The sequence below is a fragment of the Struthio camelus genome, chromosome 7, assembly GCF_040807025.1.
Source record: "Struthio camelus isolate bStrCam1 chromosome 7, bStrCam1.hap1, whole genome shotgun sequence".
Classification (NCBI taxonomy): Eukaryota; Metazoa; Chordata; class Aves; order Struthioniformes; family Struthionidae; genus Struthio; species Struthio camelus.
This window is the reverse complement of record NC_090948.1, coordinates 33,167,206-33,190,632: the sequence shown is the minus strand read 5'-3', so window position 1 is coordinate 33,190,632 and position 23,427 is coordinate 33,167,206. Positions and strand designations below refer to the sequence as shown.

Here is a 23,427-nt window from a genome sequence, read left to right as displayed (position 1 = left end):
TGTGTCTGGCTTGTTCCAGCTGCTGCATGCTGGCTGATGGGGTGATGGATGTTGAAAGACTGCAGTAAATAGCTCTGTGGACACAAACTTTATTATGCAGCGCTATTGGTGTAGTACACGCAACTGAACAAACCTGGTGGCGCAGCATGTACAACTATGGGGCCTGAGCACGCCTTGCAGCTCTGCCCCGGGGCTAGTTGGTGAATGTGTCAGGGAGACTGGATCCTGGTGGCCACTCTGTTCGCTTGCAGTCCAACAAACGTTGCCGCTTCCAGCGACTGGCTGGCAGGAAGGAAAGGGCCAGTCCAGCTAAATCGTGTCAAGAGGTTCCTTCCAGCATGATAGCTTCCTTCAGTGCTAATTGTAAATAAAATAGTAACGGGCACCAGACAGATCTCACAACCGATTTGATTCGTGACTATGCAAGCACGTCCTCTGTCCAGCGCTGGCTGCCCTGCTCAGAGGGACTGCCGGGCTATGGAGCCCTTCATGTGCTCCCAGTTGTTATAGAGAGCGTAGAGGCCAGTAAGCGTCAGACCTGCAATGCCGCCTCGTGCTATCCCACGCAGTCCACCTGAGGGGGGGGAAAAAAGATTAAAAGCCTATTAAGTCACATTCAGGGAAATAGCCAGCTACAGCAACTTCCGAGAAGCCGTGTGAATCCCGAAGCATCTTAAGTACAACACAACTTTGCTTTTTTTTGAGTAACCTTCTACAAGGGGTGTCTGTTCTACCTGCCCCTCAAATGTACTGCCAGATTCAAGAAAATATGGGTCACTTCTGATCCTGACTTTAATTTGGCCAGCGTGACTTTCAGTTAAACTACTGTTGCACTACTGCCTTAAATCGCTACAGGACACTTGAAGCAAACGTGGCTTTTCCTAACTCATACTTTACCTATTTCATCTGTCCTCATCACAGATGCTTATAGGCAGATATGATCTCTTCCTGCTTTAAGAGTCTCATATTTAGAATTTCAGCTGAGGAATAATAATTGTGTTTGTCAGCTACAGTAAGTATGTTTGGGAGGAAGGGGAAAGGGCAGGATGGAAATAAGTCGTGGCAACAGCAGCTGATGTGGACATGATCTGGGGTACCAGAGCTTCATGAGGGCCAGCACATAGAACTTAGCACTGCTTTCCGGTTTTTGGAATTTCTGAAAAAACTGAAGAAGTAGATGAAAGGGATCAATTAGCAAGGACTTAATAGAGCATCCACTGAATTTTTACTAGTATTAATCCTCAGTCATCTTGCAATGGCAAAAACTTAGTTACACAAACAATAAAATAAAGTTGTGGAGGTAAAAAAAACAGTGCAAGGCTGGCTACTACCAGCTGTCAATGCAACTGACTGGTGCTAGGAGTCCGATGGCATCACAACTCTGTTCCACGCCCTATGTCAAAGCTGTGATATACAGCAGACATGGAGATTTTCGCCACTCTTTACTAAACGGTAGAACTTTTTTCTTCTCAGTAGTTGAAAGTGCCTTGGAAAAATCCCCAGAATACACTGTATGTGCAGGAACACCTGAGACCATGACCCTCAACACGTAGGGAAACTTCACTAAGTTTGATACTGCAGTGTTTATCAATACCAAAGGAAGCAAGCTCGATAATGTGTACAGGATACAGAGTAAGGTCATTTTCAGCTCACAGCTAGATAAAGCCTGCCTGATTTATTGGTAAAACTGACAAAGGAATTTGGGTTCCTCAGACTTGGAAAGAAACACATCCTAGTAATCTGGGTGGGGTGCGTGGCTTTTTTATTTTTATTCCCTCACTGTAGTAGGTCATAAAACTGTCTTCCTTGAATTGCATTTAGGCTTGTAGTGGGGCAAGGAGCTGTTGGCGTCAGCTAGCCCGAGGCTGCGTTATATGTGCTGCATTACTAAGCAGAATCTCATCAGAGCGGTTACATCTTAAACTTATTTATGTTGCCCAGGCACGTACTGAAACCAGGAAGCTGTAGAGGGGAGAGCAGAAGCTGGACTCAGTACTAGAGGTTGTATCTAGCCATTCTTTCTAGACATTTTGCAGATAGATTAGTTGTGGTGATCTGGGGGTCCTTCTTGGGATAAAAGATTACAGCCACATCTTCAGAAAGCCTTACTGAGTGGGTCCCACTTCTGTAGCTGTTGCAAACCCAACAGCTCTCAGTAAAGCTCTGAGGAGTAACAAAAGCCATACCTCTCACCTAGGTGTCTAAACCAGTGTTTAGGAACCTGAATGTAGACTTCTGTTTTCGATAATTCATCCTAAATTTGTAGCACAAATTTTTTTATATGAGGAGGTTGCAGCTGGGAACACAACTGTTCAGCAGCAACCAGCTTCTGGCAAAAAGCTGTAAGTGAAATTTGAAGGACAAAACAAATGTGCAAAACAAATATGTGAGAATATAAAACCCCTACTACTTTGTTATTTCTGGGAAAATGAATAAAACCTTAGACCTCCTCCCACTCTTTACATTAGGAAGTAACTGCTCATAGGAAAAACCCCCAAAGAGGGCTCTTAATCAGGTGGGTATACAGGGAAAAATGCAAGAAACCTGGAACTCCCTCACAGAACACAAGGTAGGACAGAGCTATGACTATCCTGTAGTCTCTTCCCTGCCTCCTAAGTTCAATTTTTTCCCCTTAAATGCCTATTCTTCCCATAGCAAAAAGATAGCTGGAAGTCAGCTGATCGAGTCTAGTTTCAGATTCTGGGAAGCAATATGGTACAAGAGAAGCATCTTCTCTAATTTGGATAGCTAAGTCACTTTCTAGCTTCCATACAGACTCAGATACAGAGCTGCTTGCACGTACTGCTCCTAACACCAGGCACTGTTAATGCTCTCATGTGGTGAGGGCCAAGCATCAACCACACCAGCCTAGAGCAGTCTGTAGGTCTGCAGACAACTTAGAGTCCCTTGTACTTCACTTCAGTGGAAGTCTGTTTCATAAACTGAGAGTAAACTTGTGCAGTTGGTACAGGTGCACTACTGAGTCAGCTGGGAAAAATTCCAAGAAAATGCATTTAAAAATGTTTCTTACCAGGTTTCCTATGCTTCTGCTACAAAACTTTGCCAGTGATTTATTTTGTTAGTCGTCTGCTGTCTGACAGAGCCACAAAAGTGGTTTTTTTTTTTAAGCCTTTCCTTTCCCTAACTGTCTAGATTTGTATTTGAGTAAATACTTCCAGGTCTGTGGCAGGCATCAAACAGTAGTGCAGGGTAGAATACAGCCCAGTTGCTGGGCAGGAAATGTTAAGCCCTCTGTGGAGATTACCTTGTTTAAAAAATTCTCCACCCCCATACCAGCTGTGTTTGCATGATAGACCAAGTTCTCACCCTCCTCTGCAATCACTCTCTGCAAGCCTCAGATACCAAGTCTGCCCTGGCAAACCCTGCTAGAAACGTGGGGCTGTAAGCCTCTCTTATTGCATGTCAGAATAAGATAACTTAAAGTTCCAGCTGACAGACGTTTCTGGAAGCAGGTATTTTGAGATCAGACAACTTGCAAGATAGGTCAGAAGCTGCTATGGGTTTCTAAAGATGCATCTGATGCTCTCTGACTGATAATTTAGTTTTGTTTGGTTTTAGCTGATAACACTTTCACCATAAAGTATTGTCCCTCTTCTATACATCTAAAATCTGCTTCAGCGCACACTATGCAATGGCCCAGAGCATTCTAGCACAGCTTTGTACTGCTTCGCCGCGTGGCCCACTCCCTAACACTGAATTTGACTTGTATGCTAAGGAAAACCATGACTTACATGAGGGAACATCTTCAGTTTAAGACTTTAATGCCTCTATTAAATAGCTAAGACTTTTCAGAGCGTGTTACTGAAAACATCCCAGGAAATATTGGTTAAAGCAAGAACCATCTAATGGCAAACATTAGGAATACCTGAACTGGGAGCCCAAACTCCTATATTTATGCCAAACAAAGGAAATGTAACAGTTAAGTTGGAATTAGTTTTCTGGCTTCCAGTCTCTCTCAGATGTTTAGAATTCAAACAACTTTTTTCCTTCAGGGCTTCTGGGAACAAAAACCATTTGAAATGGTCTAAAGGGCTTAACTTTTTAGACATACAAGGCAACCTCAGTTTGCTCTGACTTCAAGCAGAGCAGTAGCCGATCAGGCCCTCTCAACCACTGGGCACAGGCGTCTGGTGAAACTGTGGGTGGCCCGATGTCAGGAAGAAATTCTAAAGCTTCTTGCTCCCCCATGGGAGTTGCATGAAATCTCGCAAGTGTGGACAAAGTCTGTGGGTACAGTAATTACTGGGGAAATGTGATTAACTTTTTGGAAACAAAAAACATCCTAGACAAACATGTTCCCTTTTCAAACTGCTGCAACTAAGACAGTGGTGTGGTTAAAATGCAGAAGTAACAAAGCTTGAAATGGGGAAACTTTCCTGCAGTAACTATGGTGAGAAGGCTAAATTAGAAAAAGTGGAAGAATTTACATTTTCATTTAAAAGCTTAGAGGTATTAAAACTGGTGAGATTACTCTGCATGTATTAAATTACTGTTTTCTCACTGAGTGAAAAAAAGCAGCACCTGAACTACAGGAGACCACTGCAGTTGCTGTAAATGGCAGCAAGAACCCTGCAGATCACTAACAGTAAGAGCTGAGTTCTGTTTCTGTTCCTGAGAGTAGGGGAGAAGGCACTCAGATGCCCCAGGTATTCTTAGAGGTTAGCTTTTGAATAACAAAGAAAGCCTCAACAAGCTGTTGCATGTAACATCTCCTTATACTTTGCCCTCACCTTTTACTTCTCTTGTTTCAGACCTTAAACAAAACCCTTTCACAAACACCATTTGAGTAATTGGCCTATAAACTTGCTTTCATGTCAGAAGTGGTTTTAAACAGAGGTTCTAATTTTATAAAATGCCCTTATGTTTGCAGTTCAGAAGCAAATTGTTTAATTTTTTGCCTTATTTGCAGAAAAGCAAGATATCCAGAGCCATAACTGCAGCAGTCAGTAAACATCTTCCTGTCCTACAAGGAAAACAACAAAAAACCTTTTTGTCCCAAAAGAAAATACACGTGAGCCCAAAGGGAAGGGACTTTTACATTCCACATGCACTTAGCTAATTCAATTGCCCTGAACTCCTACCCACTAAAGGTCACCGAAGTTATCTTTACCTCTGGCCAGATTTAATTGCTAGCAATAAAGCATTTAGCCCTTCTTAATTTGTAATGTGTTGGCTTTCAGGGTTGTGTTCTGAGGTCTTAAAAGGATAACTGTTCCCTTTAGTTCTCGTTAGCACGTGTCTCCCTTCTCTTCAGGTGCACACCTTTGCATACCACGTTCTGTAACACTTCCTGCGCAAAAGGCATGAGAGATTCTACCTAGCATCAGGTTCCTACTGTAAAACAAATGGATCCAGTTTATGTCTTAAAAATTAAATCACTCTTATTCCCTAACCTCCAAATGAAACAAAACTATCTAAGAGAGAACATCTACAATGTGAGCAACCTTCAGATATGAGTTAAAGGTTGTTTAAATTTCTGCCCAGTGAACTCCCTGTCAAGAGTTTCAATAAACAGAAATTAATGCCTGTCACACTGGGTCAGACCAAAGTCCCACCTAGCTCAGTATCTTTTTCCTGACTGATCAATAGTGTATGCTTGAGGCAGGGTGTAAAGGTCTTGCCCAACTATACCTTTCTTCATAACATGATGACTGGAACTGTGTACACAGTTGATGAAAGGGTGCAATAGTGACACAGTATATAGTGACAATCATCATCTTGATTTTTGCTCGCTCTTTTCTAACACCGTTTGCCTCCTTTACCACTGCTACTTTCAGAGGCTAATACAATGATGTCAAAATATTTTAGTTTCTGCCTTTTTTGAAGCTGAAGAATACATATCTTCCTAAATGAAAAATCCATCCTAGTGGAATTAAGAATTCAGATTCTCTTTTAGTAAAAATAGAACAGATTTGACAAAGTCAAAGGTGCTTTTTTTTTTTTAAATACAAGAAACTGTGCTTGAATGTATAGCTCCTAAGAACAAAGGATAAACACTTTCCCCAGAAACTGTGACTATATTTTTGGAAACTCGAAGAAGGCCAAAGGAGAAAAACTAGTCTTTCTCTAAGAGTAATAATGTCTTACAGGATAGTTTCTACCTGGGAAAAGTAAACAAATTAAGTTTTGCTTAATGGCTCGGGGCATTATTGCAACAACGCTTCTACTTCATAACGCTTCTACTTCATAAGCCACTGGCAAAGGAACAAAAAGAGATGTTTTCATTGTTCACTTAACTGCTGTCCAGAATATCCAGTGTAAGTTGTGAATTCAAAATGCGGCTTGCATGAAGTTGCAAATCTAGTTTATCAAGTTAATACTGTACTTTGATTGCTAGAAGCTAGTAAGTAATCACAGTAGTTAATTTCATCCCAAGCATGGAAGCTATAGATCTCTTTGGACAAAGGGATCAGCCAATGTGCTGTTAACACCCCCCCCCCCCAAATATATACTGATGCTAGCAAAAGGTATAATTTTTACAGGGAAGGTTTTACCACAGAGAATTAGGAAGGGTATTCTGACATAACGTGACAGGAGAAGAAGCACACAAACATTGGAGACAAAACAAGAAGGATAGAGCATTAGGGAAAAATCTCTAGAGACCTGAAAGTAAAACTGGAATTAATCTTGGAACAGATGGGAATCTCTTTTTCACTTTAAGAATCCTTGTCCTTTAGAGTCTACTCTACCACTCAAATTCTATGTATACTCTGAAAAGGTTTCTTTTCAGTTTGTGCACCGTTTCACATGCAGGATACACTAAAAAAGGATACTGTAATGAATACAGACTTACTTCATCTACCTTTATGGATGCTACTATTAGTGCAATAGATACTATGTTACAGAACAAAAGTCCCACTGCACTCTAGTAAGAAAAACTTTTAATTTTGTAGTGTCTATGACAGTGCATGTGACTGGAGCAGTTATCCATGGCTACACTGCTCCAAAAAAGCAGTATTATGCATAATACAGTTTCTAGAGGTCTGAAAGGCAAGGGGGGGAACTTCTGCTGAAGTGTAAGACAGCAGTTCTCCTTAATGATAACTTCCTACAGAAAATGTTAAACTCCTGTCCTGCTATCCTAACCAGCTGTTTGCTTGCAATCTGGCATACCACTTAAAATCCCAAATAAGTAACCAATTACATGAGAGCTATATGGTCTTGCAAGGTTAAGTGCACAAGCTAGTATTTATAAGGCTGCAAAAGCCAATTACTTGGCTTTCAGTTGCTCAAGACCACAAGAAAATAAGGCTTCTCAACCTGTTTTAACCCCATATATAGAGCTGACCTTCAAGCCCAAGACACTGAGGCTCAGTTAGACACGTAAAAACCACGTTGGTTAATTCTAGTACTTGCTCTGTAAAATACAGATGAACCATATAGCCAAACCTTTATTAAGTTACTTAAAACTTATAAAATACTTCTCCTCCCCCAATCTGTGGTACCCAGTAGTTCTCTAACTACTACCTCCAAATGTTCAGCCTGTAAAACGTACTAACAGAAGTTCTGCTGATGAAGGTCAAACCCTTTCTTCTGCAAACAATTCAATACTCAGCAACAAACTAACCTTACATTCATGCTGTTCTCAAATAACATTTTGTTGGTTTTGATCACTATGCAAGGATTAGACAATTTCAAACAGCTATGTAAATATCTAAAAAAAAAATCCATTTCCTTCTACATACTCTAATGATATGGATTTATAAAACCTCAGGTTTACCACAATCTCTTCCCTAAAGGGGGGGGGGGGGGGGGAACACAAGGATTTGTGTTAGATTTGAATTTCTGATTTTTCACTTGCTTGGAAGCAATCTTCTAAACTATTAAGTAATTTTTTTCTTAAACTATATTTAGGATTGTACTGGAAGAATACCAGGGCTTCATGAATGCTTAGAGAAGGTCACAGTCTCACTGTCCAATCTTTCTGATTACTGTTGCTTAACCTCAGTAGTAGATGGCTTTGTTTTAATTTCTTCATTTTTTGGCATAAATAAATCTATCAGATAACTGAGACCTAATAGTTTAATATTCCCCCCCAATAGCACATTGTTTTCCACACAGCAAGACTACATAAGGGAAATTTATACTTTAAAATAAGTATTTATATTTTTCTAGACAAATTAAGTTGGATTCTTTCAAGCTTGCACAGGACTAATAATCATGAAAGCCAAATTGTCCATTACACATATACTCGCTAGATGTTTACTCGGAGTTATAAGTGTTCAGCTAATACACAAAACAGCTCCTTCTTAGCTATATTTTTTCAGGTATAGCAGGCATAAAAACAGTCTCAAGTCCACTGCGAAAGACAGGAAAAGAATACACAGAACATAGGTTGATTTGCTTCAAGATGAAACTCCTTGTAACAAGTGATTCATACCATAGTGTGGCTGCAATACCAGAAGACTGGACCTTATAGAACTAGAATATAGCTTTTTGTTTATATTCCTAATAAACCATTTTTTCACTGTTAATCTTCAAAGCAGGACTAGGACTGGATTTAGAAAAAGGAACGAGTTCCTAATAGTTTGGATAAAGCACAAAAGGAACACTAGAAACATTTTGCCACTCTACCGGTGCTTTTGTACAGCATTCCTGTCATGGTTCCAGCAGCTATGGTATTCAGGTCATCCTCTGCACCTCGTGTCTTCTCAATAATGACTCCAAATGCACTGTAAAGCAGAGCTGGGAAAAAAATAAACATACTGAAAAAATGAACTAAACCCTTTATCTGAGAAATAAGGCTTAGGCTTTAGGCTTGGTGTAACTACTTAGGCTATGCTTTTGAAAGCACAGAACTTTACTTAAGGAGTGGGGGGGGGGGGGGGGAAATCTCTAGCAAATCCTGTCTCCGGTGCTTTTTCAGCCCTATTTCTAGTTTACAGATAACACTTTATCACCAGACTCTGGCTAGAGAATTAAGTAACGTTTTTCGTGACACCTAGTGTCATGAAGATATCAGATTTGATACTTAGAGCAGCTCCAACTCTGCCTGCACATGAAAACTTTGTCCCTAGCCCTAGATAACTCTGGAGCCTGGTCTGGAACAGATTTAGAGACATGTGTGGGTTTTTAATATTGGATGCACATATAACCCATGCCTTTTGAAGGCGGAGGGGGACTCTCTCCTGCCCACCCTGCCCCTCGGCCAGAAAGCACCTGTGATATAATCAAGTATCAAATGTTTCACGCTGACAAAGAACAGAAGAGTATGTCCTCTTATCAGAGCAGAAAAGATATATGGCTTTAATCCATCCCTCCTCCAAGAATGAGAAACATACTTCTGCTAAAAATCGTTTAAATCCTTCATAAGCAGCCATATTACAGTCAACGAGAGGAACAGTAACATCTTTCTCTGCTCAACGTAAGCAAGGATATTTTTACCTGGTCTTAGCAGCATGCAGTACTACAATGAGGAAAAGGATGAGCTTTATTCAAAAAAATACTTTAAAATGCTTTAACACAGCTCTTGCTACCTTTCTTTGGGAAGAGAATGACAAAAATTGACAGCAGTGACAAAGTTGTCTTTGAGTTACAAAAAATACTGCACAAATGAACTGAAATGCAAAATACTTCACCTCCTTGCAAGGAACTTCTCTGGTAACTAGCAAAAGGGGGAGCTAATATCAGCTCCTAAAATACCAGGTTCTCTGCTTAATACTATGTTTTGGAGGCCGCATTTTATGAGAGAAATTAATTTGTTACTGGAGTACATTTACAAATGCTTTCTTGAGTAATCTTTCTTCAAATACAGCTGGAAAAAAAACTGTTAATGTTTCACCTACCCTGAAACCTTGAACTGCAGTGTACTAACACCTGTTTTTGGACTTTTTTTGATTAGTCAGAATTGACAATACAAAAAATGTAGGCAATATGCACCTCATCAAGGAAACTGCCATGCTCAGTGTTGTCCAGAATCCCAACTCTGATCATGGCCTCTATATGATGCCTCAAAAGTTGATGTCTGGAGTAAGTGGCAAACTAATCTACTCTTTAGAAATAAGACTGGAACAAAATGTAATAAATGTAACTTAGCCTACACTTTTCATTTTTCAAAACTTACTGTATTATAACCCCATTTAGAAATAATTATAATCTGTTTTAAGCATTGCTAATTTCTCTTCCAGTACCATATTGTGAGGGAGTAAGTTCCATACTTTTTATTTCAAAACCATCTCTCTATCAGTTTTGGATTTCTTCTTTTGGAATAACTGAGCATCTCTCCTTCATGTAAGATTGATGGGGGGGTGGGGGGGAAAAACCCAAATAGTTCTATTCTACAGTGTACTGGTTATTTCATTGACTTAAAGTCCTCTAGTCGTCTTTTTGAGGCAACTGGTGAGATTTCTCCCCTCCCCTCCCCCCACCCTCTCCTAAGCTCAGCCCAGAGAAAAGTTCTTTATTTCACATCAGGCTTTTGATTATTTTCTCTGCTCTTTTTCTAACCTGTCCACATTTGAATTTAATGTGGTCAGTATCATATGTGATTCTTCTAGCTGGGCTAAAATCATTTCAGAAGGACTTATACTACGTCTTTGCCTTAAACTGTGAATTAACAAGTAAGCACTATCAATTATAATTCCCAGTTACTCCTGTTATTCTGACTGATTAGAGTTCCTGCTTCTATTACACTAAATTTTGTTTTTAATTCCAGGCCTCTAGCTACTTGTGCTTAAACTCCTCTTTTAGTGACTTTAATTTCCTTTCCAATACTTACTGACTTTCCCTTAGATTGAAAGGAAAAAGTTGCAGTTTTTCCCTTGACAGAATTGATAATGAAAATTTTGAAGTATATTCTTCCCCTTCAAATAGCTGCGTCTTTATCAATTAAGTTTACCCTACAAAATAACAAGTTTACTTACCCAGAGATCCCAGCGTGTTAGCCCATAATGCTCCTTGCCTTGTCACCATATTTAGAATTCTGTAAGAGAATTAAAGAGGTATTAAAAGCTTTAGCTGTCTGTATTTACACTAAGGTAGTGTCCTAAGCTACAAAATTAATGCTGTGGGGTTTATGATAGGCATGAAGTACTTACTCTACACACTTGCTTTATTAATAAAACTAGAATAACAAAGCAAAAAACCATTCAAAAAACAGATACAACTGGAAGGAAATGCACAGAGCCTGGTAATACATAATCTCCTCTACTATACTATGCATATTACAAATAGCAATGTGTGCAATACTGAAGGGAAATATTTAGCCCTGTCAAGACTTAAGAAAAATGTTCCTCTCTTTTCCAGTCTAACTTGTACCAATCTCTCCCTTAATGTGACTTTCCAGCCCTAGTCAATACAACTTCTCCATAAGGTGACTATATGCACCTATTCAGATCAACTGATTCACTTAGATTGACTTAACTGGATAGGAGATCTCAAAGAAAGCTAGAATGATCCTCTAGCAGGTGTGACTGATGCAGTGACCACGCTTGAGGGAGCATGGTGATGCCTGAAAGAATGGGATGGGAGCCAAAGGCAAGCTTGAACAAAAGCAAGTCAGGGAGGAAAGAGGCAGTCTTTCATATTGCCATTTCTCAAAGGCAGCATACACAACAAAAGCAAAGTGCACTGAATATTTCCGTATGTATGCTTCCAGACTAGCACTAAAGAGAAAACATATCCTTAGCACGCTTTCAGGGAAGCACAGTGCCGCTTCGTTCTGGCATCAGCTGTCTCCAGAACGGTGACAACAACAGCCAGAAGAAATGACTGACCTTTATCTCCCAGCAGTGTAACACTATCACAGGCATGGTACTGCTCTGGACAGCTGACTACCACTGGAAATTAGTTCATCATTTAATGCAATCAAAATGTCACACGTTATGTTTCTTCTCATTTGAGTTCACTTCCCATTACTTTTCCTTTATGATTTTCACTGGGAGACACAGGCCATTACTTAATATGGTTAGGTAAACCTGAACCAAATGATTATGGGAAATTTCATTTTGAAACGAGGGAGGAAAAAAAAGGAGGCTAGAGTACTGGCAATCTTCTACTCCTTCCCTCCATTTTATTAACATTACATCAGTTTTGAACTGATGAGAAACTTTGCAATGTTAATAAGCTAAATACAAGGTTTGGAGATACAGAGTATTAACAGCAAAATTCAAGTCCAGAAAAAAAACCTCAGTGTATATAAAGGATAAAATCAAAGAAAATCTAGATGGGTATGTCTTTTCCCTATGTCTGATCAGGAAAACATGGAACTTAATATGCTATTTCAAGGTGATGACCTTCAACGTGCCTTTTCCCTTGAAGAGCAAGGACTAGCAGCAGCCTGTGCACCGACTGCCACCTGCTGGGCTTGACCTGTCAAAGTTTGCACTCAACAACATGTTTTTGTCCAACTTTGCTCATTTCATATACATAAAATACAGCTTTCCCCATTTAGAGGATTATGGAAGAGCCATAATTATAGCAGGGAATATTTTGGTCACGCTTTTAATTGTAGAGATGGGAAAAGTGGAGGAAGAACATAGAAACAGTATTTAAAAAGGATGAGAGCCAATCCAAACTGTACTAATGAATATTAACTTCTAATATTCCCTTCCTCCAAAGCATTGTGGAAGGGTGAAAATGTCTCCCCCCTTCCCCCATTATTTCACTCCTCTTGGTTCCTATGCCCCCTTCCGAGGCAATTAAATTTTCCTATAGTTATGTCTAATCAACTGATACTATATAATTTTAGAAGGAGAAGCATTCTGCATGAAAAGCATATTCCTATCTTGACTGCATTCTTTCAAACATTCAGGTGAGGTGACAACATGGGAATGCTATGAGTCTTTATGGAAGCCATAACCAAGAACAACTTGTGCCATGCAGCACTCGCTCAGTGGCAGGCCCCTATGTTGTCCTTAATGCAAATTCAGGCAGGCCCAGCTTCTACGTTTAATCTCTTCTGGTTTCGGAAAGGTCCAGAATTCAGAGAACTCGCTCTCAGGTAAGTGAAAGCAAAAAATGCCTCAAATGGGGCTGCTTCTAGGGATTATTTCAACCTATGAAAATATTGTCTTTACTTTGAAGCAGATTTCTAGCAAATATCAAAGCAACACTTGGTGCTTCATTTATTCTTTCTCACATATTTAAGTCAAGTCAGAGGACAATGATGTCGCTAACTGGAAAGCAAAAAACTTGAATTGACAATTTTATAATCAAAGACACTTCATAAATTGATGACAAATACTGACTCTCAGTTGTCCCCACTAAAGATACAAAAGTATATTTATCTTTGCAGTATATTCAGGTCTAACTCTGTGCCAGCTGGAAGAAGTAACTCAGTTGCTAAGGTGTATACATCTTTCAGATTAAGCACTTACTGTACATTTCTAGGTTTTGACCATGCCATATTCTGTGTCTCCTTCAAGCCAAGCCGCAAACCATTCAGCGCACCCAATGTTGCCCCTAGTTAGCATAATATCAGTTATTACTTTTTAAGGAAAAAAATTAAGGAACAAAAATAACAATATTAGAAGCAAACACTGAGAACATTGAAAGTGTATAGACTGAAGTCAAGTAGCTGTTTAATCTAAATCTATAGATAAAGACTGAAGAACAAGACGCTTAAGATCTCGTTAGTGTTACCTGGATAGTTGGGGGGGGGGGAGGGGAAAGAAAATACTACCACCTACCTGTCATACAACATCCTCCAATGGTAAAAAAGGCCAGTTCAAATCTGCCTCGTGTTTTGTTGGCTCCTGTGGGCAAGATAAACTCATCTGTATCCTGGAAAAAATAAATTAAATACTATTAACTTTTTATTTTCCAAGTATACCTGCTTTAAAATGTAAGCCACATTTACAGTTATTTTTTTAATTCATATAATGAACTAAAGTGAAAACGAAAACAGTAGGAACCGGTGTTTCTAGGTAACTGCTACCTACATGCAAATGGAATAGCCCACCTACGTATTTTAATGAGAATAAAGAAAGATTTTAAAACAGAAAAAGGTTGAAAGCTTTTCCTTTTCCAGCTGTCCCAACTTCTAAAAAATGAAATGAGGCAGCCGAGGAACTCATTGTGTGATTTATTTAACAAGCATTTGCTTGATTACTTATTATAATTTGAAGCAGGTAATACAAGATCAACTGCTCTTTAGTGACCCTCCCGATGTCTGATTATATAGCACTGTTTTTCATAGAGTAACCTATACTGATGCAATTAACGCATCACGATTTTCCCACTACTTTGAAACTAAAGAAAAACTAAGTAATTCATTGCACTGAAATAAATGACCTGGTCTGGAGACATGAGAAACTAAGGAATACATTCAAAACTAGTGGTGGTCAGAACTAAAAAATATGTAGTTGGTAGTTTGGTTTTATTTGTGTGTTCTTCTTCCACAGGAATAGACTTGTGTTCTCGTATTACAGATTTGTCTAAAAAGATGAATACCAAGAGCAACCATGCGATAACTAGCACGTGTGTAGAGATAAGGTCAACCAAAGCACTTCTGCAGTATTGGACACTGCTGAGATGCACATATGCTGATACGGTGCCGAAGTAGTAAGGTCTCTCTTTATGCTTCTGCACTTTCCAGTCATGTTAATAGTTTATCCACTATGTAATAGTACATCACTAGTACAACCACAGTCTCAAGTAACTGCATTCTAAGCTGTTTTCTTAGTCCATACCTGGTACTTATATCAGCCACAGTAGCAATTATTTCAGGTGGTTGGCAATGTAGATAATATATAGGGCTTCTAAATTTCTGAATACCCTATCAATAAACTGAACCTGTAATATGGTTCCCTGTAGCCAGATATTTGGAGTGTGAAACTGAGTGTGATTACTTAGCAATTTATTACTAGTTTCCACTACTCTGCAAAAAGTCAAGTTAAGCAATTGCCACCTGCATGTAATCTCTACCCTTCTGTAGGGACAACCACCTAGGAAGCCTACCCTCCAGCTTTATGGCTAAGCCTGGTATGGTATTTTATAATGGATACCTGGTGAAGATAAAAGCATTGCAGAAAACATATTGGTTTGTGCCTGCATTAAGAGAAGGAAAAAAGAAAGAGGACTTTAAACTTATGAGCACCATTGTAGCACCCATTATAATGGAAAAGCAAAAACCAGGATCAAAAAATGTAAGACTGTAAACAGTAAGGCTGACTTTTCTAGGCAGGAGTGTGCACTCAGCATTCTGGAAGTAAATGGATGTTCTGCTTTTAAAAACAAGGGACTCCCCACCTCCACACATACTTTAAGACACAAAGCAAGTTCAAGGGCTAAAAATTGAGGTTCTCGTATTTTAAAATCTTAGGCAAGTATTTCTCCATTAATTTTTAGAATAACAGAATTGAGGTGGGAAGGGACCTCTGCAGATCATCTGCTCAAAGCAGGGTCACCTGTAGAGATTGCTCAGTGCCACATCCAGTCAGGTTTTGAGTATCTCCAAAGATGGAGAATCTGGGACCCTTGGTCCAGTGTTTGACCACCCTTACAGTAATTTTTTTTTAAGTCTTTAAATGGAATTTCCTTTTATTTCAGTGCGCTTCCTAGTGATAAATGGCAAGAGCAGTCAAGTGTTACAACACGTACTGTTCTGTTAACCTATAGTGTTACAGCAACAGGTATTTTTAGATCTGTTTTGTAAGTTACTCATGACATCAACACTAAACTTCCTTTCTTTTAAAGTAAGTTTTTTTATTTTTAGATCTATTAGTATACATAAACTTTGCTCCAAAAACTCTCATCTCATACTATTTTTGTAATACTGTGTTCCCGGATACACTGTACTAGCTAAATGAGACAATGTCAGGTGGCATTTTGGGAAGAGATCTATCTATATAATCACTAGCCCTTTTTTCCTCGCTATTAAACAACAGCAGGTGAGACAAGTGCACTAGTGAATTCACCTCAGACAGGGACATATCCTTTGTTTACTGCCTTTAGAGGAATTTTATGTTGTAATCTTGACCACAACAGCTTCTAGTGAAGAAGAAATAGAAAAAACAGTTCCCTCAGCTGCATTCAGAGTCTTTTACTTGCAGAAGAAGTGGTGATGCAGTGCATCATGAAACAAAAGGCACAGATTAGCAGAAACTATACAACTGATTACCTTCAGTGCTACTCCAGCAAAATTTAATGTTCACAGATAAAAACAAGCCACATAATTAAATGAATCATTAAGACATGCTTTCTTATTGAATTAACTTAAACCTTTTTGGCTATGCTTAATATAACTGAAAAAAAAAAAAAAGAAAACATAAGGTCTTTAACAATCTCACTTTCCTTATGACCGCCTATTACAGAATAGTTGAAGTTGGCAGTGATCTCTGGAGATCATCTAGTCCAACCCCCCTGTTCAAGCAGGGTCACCTAGAGCACATTGCCCAGGATTGTGTCCAAATAGCTTTTGAGTACCTCCAAGGAAGGAGGCTCCACAACCTCTCTGGGCAACCAGTTCCAGGGCTCTATGGGCCATCACGTTATGTTAACTAAATGCTATGCTGTGAAGTACAATAAGTATGTTATTCTGCAGATCAAAACTGAAAGCTTTACCTCCTAACAGTCTCACTTCAGCTGAGAAATGAGATGGGGGAAATGGACAGAATTCGCTGCTGCTGTAGAGACAGCACATGCCTGTTACACGGTTTGTATCAGCCACTTTGTGAACCATCCAACTCACGACAGTACAGAAAAACATTCCATCAAAAAGGTAGATAGTTTCTGGCTACTTTTATGTGTTGAATGGGCTCAGTGGAGGGTCTGATAAGTGCCAGAAGTGGGGCAGGGGCAGTGATGCAGCCACATGCCCGAGAGCAGGGAGGCAGAAGGAAAAACATAAGTGAGCAACACCTCCTCTTTTCAGGAGCAGCAGACTATTATGCTGACAGAGCAGCCTCATTTACCCTCTATATCGAAACTGATTTTCTTGTCCTAGACACTATGCCACTGCAAGATTTTATTAAGAACAGTAATAACAATCATTCATCCCCTTTCAACTGTTTAAGAGTTAATCACTATATAGCTATATAGCACTGCATGAATTTGGAGGTCTTTGTACATACCATATCAAGAGTGGAATTAAGTTCAATACAATAAAAAACAACTATTCTTCTCACCTGTACTAGATAGCGAGGGTCCAAATTTAAATATGGAGACAAAGGATTCATTCCAGTTACTGAAAGAAAAGAAGGAACACTTTGACACCACTTCCTCTGATAATTTCAAGTCCAGCGACGTAAAAAGGGCAGAGCTAGTGAGCGGAGGCAATGAGGATGTTGCCGTAACGTAAGCAACAAGAGAGAAACAGTACTGAGAAGCACCTATTTATAAGAAGCGCTACGGACCGGTATGCACAGGGTACGCGCCACGTTTCCGTCACGGCGCTAGGCGACACGGAGTCATCGTTAAGGGACTGGCTGTAAAGAAACGCGTGATCGCCGCCCCAACCCACACGCGGGAAGCCGAGGCGAGCGCGGCCCCCCCCCCCCCCGGCCCCGTACGCGAAGCGGGAGACCGGGCCCACTGGCGGCCCGCAGCTCCGCGGCCGCTCCGCTCCCCTCCGGCCCCCGCGCCATGTTGGTTTCCGGGTGCGGCGAGATCTTCCCCCCGCGCCGGTACTCACGCGGCACCCCGGCCAGGTCCGCGTGGGAGTAGCCCCCGCCGGCGCCGAAGAGGCCGCCGAGGCCCGTGCCCTTGGAGTTGCCGCCGCCCTCCATGGCGCCGCCGGGCCCCGCCGCCAACCGCCCGCACCAACGACCTCGGCGCCGCCGTAAAGCGCCGCCCGCGCCGCGCTGCTTTCCGGCGCCCGCGTGCGGCGGCGGTGGCGGCGGCGGGCGGAGCGCGGTTGCCATGGTGAGAGGGGAGAGGCGGGCGGGCGGGCGGCCATTTTGCAGCGGGTGGCGGCAGCGGCGGCTCCTTGCGCCCCTCGCCGGCCTCGGCCCCGCCGCGCCCTGGCCGCCTCCCCGTGAGAGGGCGGGCGGCGGGGCGAGCCCCGCGCTGAGCTAAGCTAAACTAAGCCGCGCCGCGCCGCGCCGCGGGCCGGAGGATGCGGAGGGGCAGAGGCGCCGCTGCCGCATCGTCGCGCCGCCCGCGGGGGGCGGCCGCCGTCCGGCCCCGGCGGCCGTTGGCGGCGCCGCGCGGCTGAGGCGGGCGGGGGCGGGGGCGCAGGCGGGCCCGCGCCCGCCGAGGATGAGCGCGGGCTGCGGGCCGGACCCCCCCCGCAAGAGAGCCCGGCTCGGCCCCGGCCCCGGCGGCCCGCAGCAGCCGCCGTGCCCGCCGCCCGCGCCCCCCCGGCAGGCCGGGCCCGGCGGCGGCGGCGGCAGCGGCAGCCCCGCCACCGCCGTGGGGAACAAAGGTTTGTAGCGGCCCTGAGCAGCCGGGCGGGCTGCGGGAGCTGGGCGGTGAAAACGGATCGACCCGTTTACTTCTTGACTCCCTCGTTTTCACTGATCTGGGGGGGGGGGGCGTGGGGCGCCCGCAGGAGGGGCCGGTCCGCGCGTGGGGCCTGCGCGGCCCTGAGCTTCGTGCGAGCCGCGCCGCCGGCCTCCTCGGCTCCTGCCCCGCACCCCGTCTTTCCTCTGTTTTGGACTTTTAGGCCCGAAAAAGCCGCGGCCGCGCTTGCGGCGGGGTGGCGAGGCTGGGAAGGGCCCCTTTGCCTGCCTGGGATATATATCCGTTTCTTCTGTAGTCGTTATTATCTTTGCAGTACTTTTATTTCCGTGAAGGATTGAAGGGAGGGCGACGTTACGTCGCAAGAGGCTGCTTGCACTGATGTGCGTAGCCTCCCCCGAGCCTGGCTTCGAGGGCAGGGCTGAGATGGGACCCTAATTTAGCTCCCGGAAGCCAGTGCGTGGCTGCGTATCAGAGCCCTACTGTGTCTAGCAGTCCATGCTGCTTCGTTTTGGAGAAAGCTTTGAGTGTAGAGTGCTGTGTGTACCTGCCTGGTTGTCTGCAAACTTCCAGTAACAGCATAATCATCCACGTGGTGCGTGAACTACCACAAGGTAGTATTTTTGGCGGTTAGTGTGTGTGAGGACGAATACTTGCTGTGACAGAAATTACGTTGTTGAGCATAGTGTTATGCCACGCTGTGGCGGTGGGGTGAGCTCGGAGTAGTGACAGAGTCCCACCAGCTCACAGGAAAGCATGTGGCCACCCTGTGCCCATCGCTACAGGCCAAGGGCATTGCTAGTGCTGTAATGTGCTACAAAACTGTGTGGAAGAAGCTTTAGCATGGCTTCGCAATGTTATTTTATTTGGAGCTAGTGCTGTTAAAATTTTTAATGCACAACAAAGTGTATGTTTCAGGAACAGAAAGGAATATGGTGGAGGAAAAAAAAAAGCATTCCTTATATTTTTCCTGTACCTGAGTTGGTGACTTAGGGCTCAGTAGCAAGTAACTGAGAGGCTACTTTTGCGTAGATAGTCATTTGATAGTATACATATGCACATTCACAAAGTGATAAATAAGAATCATCTTCTAAAAATTCAGTAGTTTTCCTCTGTGGTAGAATCTGAGAAATGGCTTTGTTTATGGAGTCTTGAATCCCTTAAAAAAAAAAAATAGCAAAGCTAAAGACTAAAGTTATTGTTTACACTGAATATAAGCATATGTTGTCTTTGCCTTTTATGCTTTTACCACCTTATCAGTAGTAAAAGCAAATGTTAGTAGTGTTAAAGAAAAATAATACATGTTACTTTGGTTTTGGAGCTTAAAGGGCTAGTCAGATGTGAAAGTTCCCAAACCAAAGTGATCTTGTTCTGTTCTGAAGCTGCTGCCGCTGCCATTTCTCCTTATTGTGCTAATTAATAACTTTTCCTCTCTCAACACAAGGTCGCTCCTCAAGAGGTAGTAGGCTGACTTTGCAGAGATTTATTTATCGCATCTTTCAACATATCTGGCTGCTTTGCTCCCCTTTCCTCTTGGCGGTCTGAAATATAAGAAGAGGAAAATTTGATTAAACAACAGAATAACTAATATTCTTAAGTTTTAATGGATCTTTGGAAATACAATTTTTTTCAGTTTTCGCTTCATAAAATCTGCCAAAGGCTCTTGTTGTTGTCTAGGTGGAGTGAAGTTGAGTTATTTTCGAAAAGCTGAATGGCTGAGTACGGCACAAACATGCCTGTGCCTCATCTGCCTATGGCTTGACGCAGTGACCTGGTCAAATGCTGGCAACTTTGCACCCTTGGTTGTGCTAAGTTTCAGAAAATTTTGAAATGCTTTAAATATTTTCTGGACATGACCTATTCATGCAAGAAATTCTGTACTTCTGATAAGAATGTTGGTAGCCAGCTGTGCAGAAAGTAGCATTCATGGCCTTGAATGTTAGGGAAGTACCTGTGAAACAGTCTCTCTCCTTGAAGTTAGCTATGGCATGAAAAAGTTACAGAACTCCTTTTGCAATAAAATGCTGAGTCTTCTGGTAGTGACTATGAATCAAGATAGCTAGATCTGTTGTACTAATTTACATGTTGTGCAAAACTGCTCTTGCAATAGGCAAATTGCAAAATTTACTTATCCAGTTGACAGCAGTGAGTAGACACCTTGAATAGTCAGCAGTGGCAGGTAGATAACTTCTCTTGGCAAATGGAAAGAAAGGGAACTGAAGCCATTTGCCAAATTTTTAGCATTAGCTTTAAAAACAACAACAAAACAAAACCAAAAAAACCCCTTCTTTCGCTAATGCTACTATCCTGTAAATTTATTTCCAGATGTGAAATAACTGCTTTGATTTTTTTTTTTTTCTTTTTTCCTGGGTCTCTAGATAATTAGTTCCCGGGCTGTTCTTCCATTGAAAACTTTTCTGAACTGCAGCGACATGACAGAGATGAAAAGACTGATAAATTCACTGGACCTTTATAGTTGGTAGTGAATTTGAAGAAAGACATAACACATTCTGTTGCTGTTTAGGGGAATCAGCGTTGATAGCCTTTACAAATCGTTTGTATTTGGAGGGGGGGAAAGAGTTCTTTTCCCTCTGCTGGTCACTCTTGACATGCACAGTCTTTATATCAAGACTCACGTTTCACAGTACGTTGCATGCAAGTAAGATCATTACCTGGGTATTCTAAGATGCCAGCTCAATAGAGAAAGGGAAGTTGTTTGTTTGTTTGTTTGTTTTTTAAATTTGATTATGATACATCTCCTCTTCATTCCAAAATTCAACAGAAGTCTTTCAGGGCTCGCTGTGTTGGTGATAATAAAAGGTGATAATGGTAGTTGAAAAGTTAAAGTATTTTTTTTTTAAAGCATGTTTTAGAAAAGTGTTGGAGGGGGAAAAAAACCAAAACAAGCTCGGCATTTGTAGGGGTTATTACAGAAGCTATGGCTACTGACTGCATTACAAATTAAACATTGCGTCACGTGTAATATTAATAATGTTAGTCTGGATGCTTCCTATAGCAGAGGTGATAATAAAGATTTAATTGAGGTACTTTTACCTTAATTCAGTATAAGTTATCCTACTCAAATGCAATCATGTTGTAACGTTATGATGTTTCAGGTAATAATGTAGTGGATTGTGGTTTTTCAGTTTGTAAACAACGGACAATTACCGCTTGGTTGGAGAATAAAGGACCCCAGACGGCTGAGTCCAAAAGGTAAAATGTACAGCGTACCTATTCAAAAGTTGTGTTCTTTGAGTGGGCCTGTGGAGAACTAAGTGTGGCTTGTGAATACAGCTAGCCACTGAAAAAAGGCACCCCTGTTTCTGCTGCTTTCCTTGCCTGGGCACGTCTCCCATGGATAACTAGTTGACAGAGTTTCACTACTGAAAGCTAACCAGCAAAACAAATTTTTTTTGCTGACTTGGCTTCCCGAATCAGCACGCCATTTAGGTGAGTAAGTACTTGTTCTCTTGCAAGGAAAAAGATGGGAATGTGCAGCAATGGAAGGCAAAAGAGACCTGCCACTTTAAGTGGTAGAAAGCGATTAGATCAGGTTAGTGGTAATGTCCTTAGTAAACAGATCTGCTTTTATTTTGGTTTAACGTAGGGAATAATAATTTTCAGATTTCGGCCGATGGTCTTGTATTGCACTCACGGTTCTTTTAATTCTGTTGTTAATTTACAGACAAAATTAGTTTTGCTTCATCTCAATTGACTGTCATAGTATAAGCACATGCAACACAATTTAATTTGGACTGCAGTTTGTAAGATGCTCAACTATACGTTCAAATTGTTTTGGGAAAGGTGTTATAAAAGTTTCTCTATTGAATAGTGCCAAGTAAGCGTTGATGATGCCTTCTTCTGATGTAGTCTGGCAGTAGCAATGTTGGCAAGACAATTAAACTCTTCTGAGTTTCATTTTAATGCTGTCTGGTGCAAAGGAATATCAGACGATACTTTTCCGTGATCCCAAATGTAAATACGATGGTTTATTTTCCAGTAATGTTTGTTGTTAATTAGAGATAATCCATAGCAGTGCTAAAATGATCAACAAAAGACAAGGAAACTTAAGAAAACGATTAATACAGATGTCCAGAGAGCTTGATTACAGGCCCATGGATTGTAGTGGAGCAAAGAGACGTTAAAATGATACTGAAGGAGTAAACGAATCTTTATTTCAAATTCCCTCTTGAGTATTGTTTTTATATGCCCTCTTCCAGCCTCACTGCCGCATTGAAGCCTGGCCAGTTTTAAACAGTAAGGTCGAGTCATGTGAACGTTTCATATGCCTCTTTATTGCTGATAACTTTAATGATTTTAGTTTATTTTATTTGAATTTTAACACAGTATTTTTTTTTAAGATTTGATTTCTCATTTACCTTTGACGTCTTTTCAATACGTTTAAGCAGTGTCTTGCAGAGATGGCAGCAGTAGCATGACTTTTTCATTTTGTTCAGTGAAGCTTTCAGTGCAGGAACAGATGCATAGAAGAGGGATGCAAGTTGTAACATAAAAGCCTCTACAATCCTTCTGTTTTCAGAAGTTCCAAGTTATCATCTGTTGGTCCAAGCCCTTTCCTTTTTTTTTTTTTTCTCCTTCTGTCTTTGTTCTGTAGTGCTAAGGAGTGTGACTGCTTTCTTTTATCCAGAGTGCCCTTTTAGGAGGGAAGCTGTTCTCACTCATGGAGAGAATGCTTTCAGGAATCTTAATAGTTGCTGAATTTAGGATTGCATGATGATCAGAAATTTTTCTACTTATTGCAGATAACAGACTGGGTGGTGACCAGACAAACAGCTTAACACGCTTGGTTTGCATTAATTATATACAATACTGTAATAACACATTCAGTAGAAGATTTTTTTTCCAGCGATATGCTCACCAAAAGTAGGCATAGAATCTTTATTAAGTTTCGTATAGCATCTAAGTATTTTCCCTCATCGATAAACTTGTCCAAAAATGAGTGCACAAACATGATAGGACTTTCCCTTGTCTCTTGAAAAGTTGAAGCTGGTTGTATAAAACTCAATTCATTCTCCTGTTTAATTGTTAAGACCATGTTCCTTCTCC

The 23,427-nt window shown here is 41.4% G+C and overlaps 2 protein-coding genes and 1 non-coding gene across 5 annotated transcripts in view; 1 reads left to right on the top strand and 2 right to left on the bottom strand.

Moving 5' to 3' along the window:
- Positions 1–73: 73 nt before the first annotated feature.
- LOC104151065 (mitochondrial import inner membrane translocase subunit Tim23) lies at positions 74–17,796 on the bottom strand. Its single transcript, XM_068950676.1, has 7 exons — positions 17,594–17,796; positions 17,088–17,146; positions 13,650–13,743; positions 13,338–13,422; positions 10,884–10,942; positions 8,596–8,706; positions 74–574 (listed from the first exon to the last, which is right to left on the bottom strand). Exons 1-7 carry the CDS (start codon positions 17,685–17,687, stop codon positions 459–461), a joined length of 618 nt encoding a protein of 205 aa, XP_068806777.1. The 5' UTR covers positions 17,688–17,796; the 3' UTR covers positions 74–458.
- On the bottom strand, positions 11,603–11,803 carry LOC138067925 (small nucleolar RNA SNORA74). Its single transcript, XR_011142398.1, has one exon. It is a non-coding gene; the product is annotated as a small nucleolar RNA SNORA74 (small nucleolar RNA).
- A 363-nt stretch (positions 17,797–18,159) lies between the features above and the next one.
- PARG (poly(ADP-ribose) glycohydrolase) overlaps positions 18,160–23,427 on the top strand; it is a 76,849-nt gene continuing 71,581 nt past the window's right edge. Inside the window, exons 1-2 of one of the 3 annotated variants that reach the window (XM_068950641.1) lie at positions 18,160–18,325; positions 21,507–21,573. In XM_068950641.1, the coding sequence (XP_068806742.1) occupies positions 18,160–18,325; positions 21,507–21,573 (233 nt within the window). Of the gene's footprint in view, positions 18,326–21,438; positions 21,574–23,427 lie in introns of those variants that run through there. The other 2 variants (XM_068950643.1, XM_009685638.2) reach the window with 2 other exon arrangements.

Coding starts and splice junctions, on each gene's coding strand:
- LOC104151065 (XM_068950676.1), bottom strand. CDS start 17,687: ATGGAGGGCGGCGGCAACTCCAAGGGCACGGGCCTCGGCGGCCTCTTC. Junction 13,744..17,087: donor ACCCTCGCTATCTAGTACAG/GTGAGAAGAATA, acceptor TATTTTTTCCAG/GATACAGATGAGTTTATCTT. Junction 575..8,595: donor AATGCTGTACAAAAGCACCG/GTAGAGTGGCAA, acceptor CCCCCCCCTCAG/GTGGACTGCGTGGGATAGCA.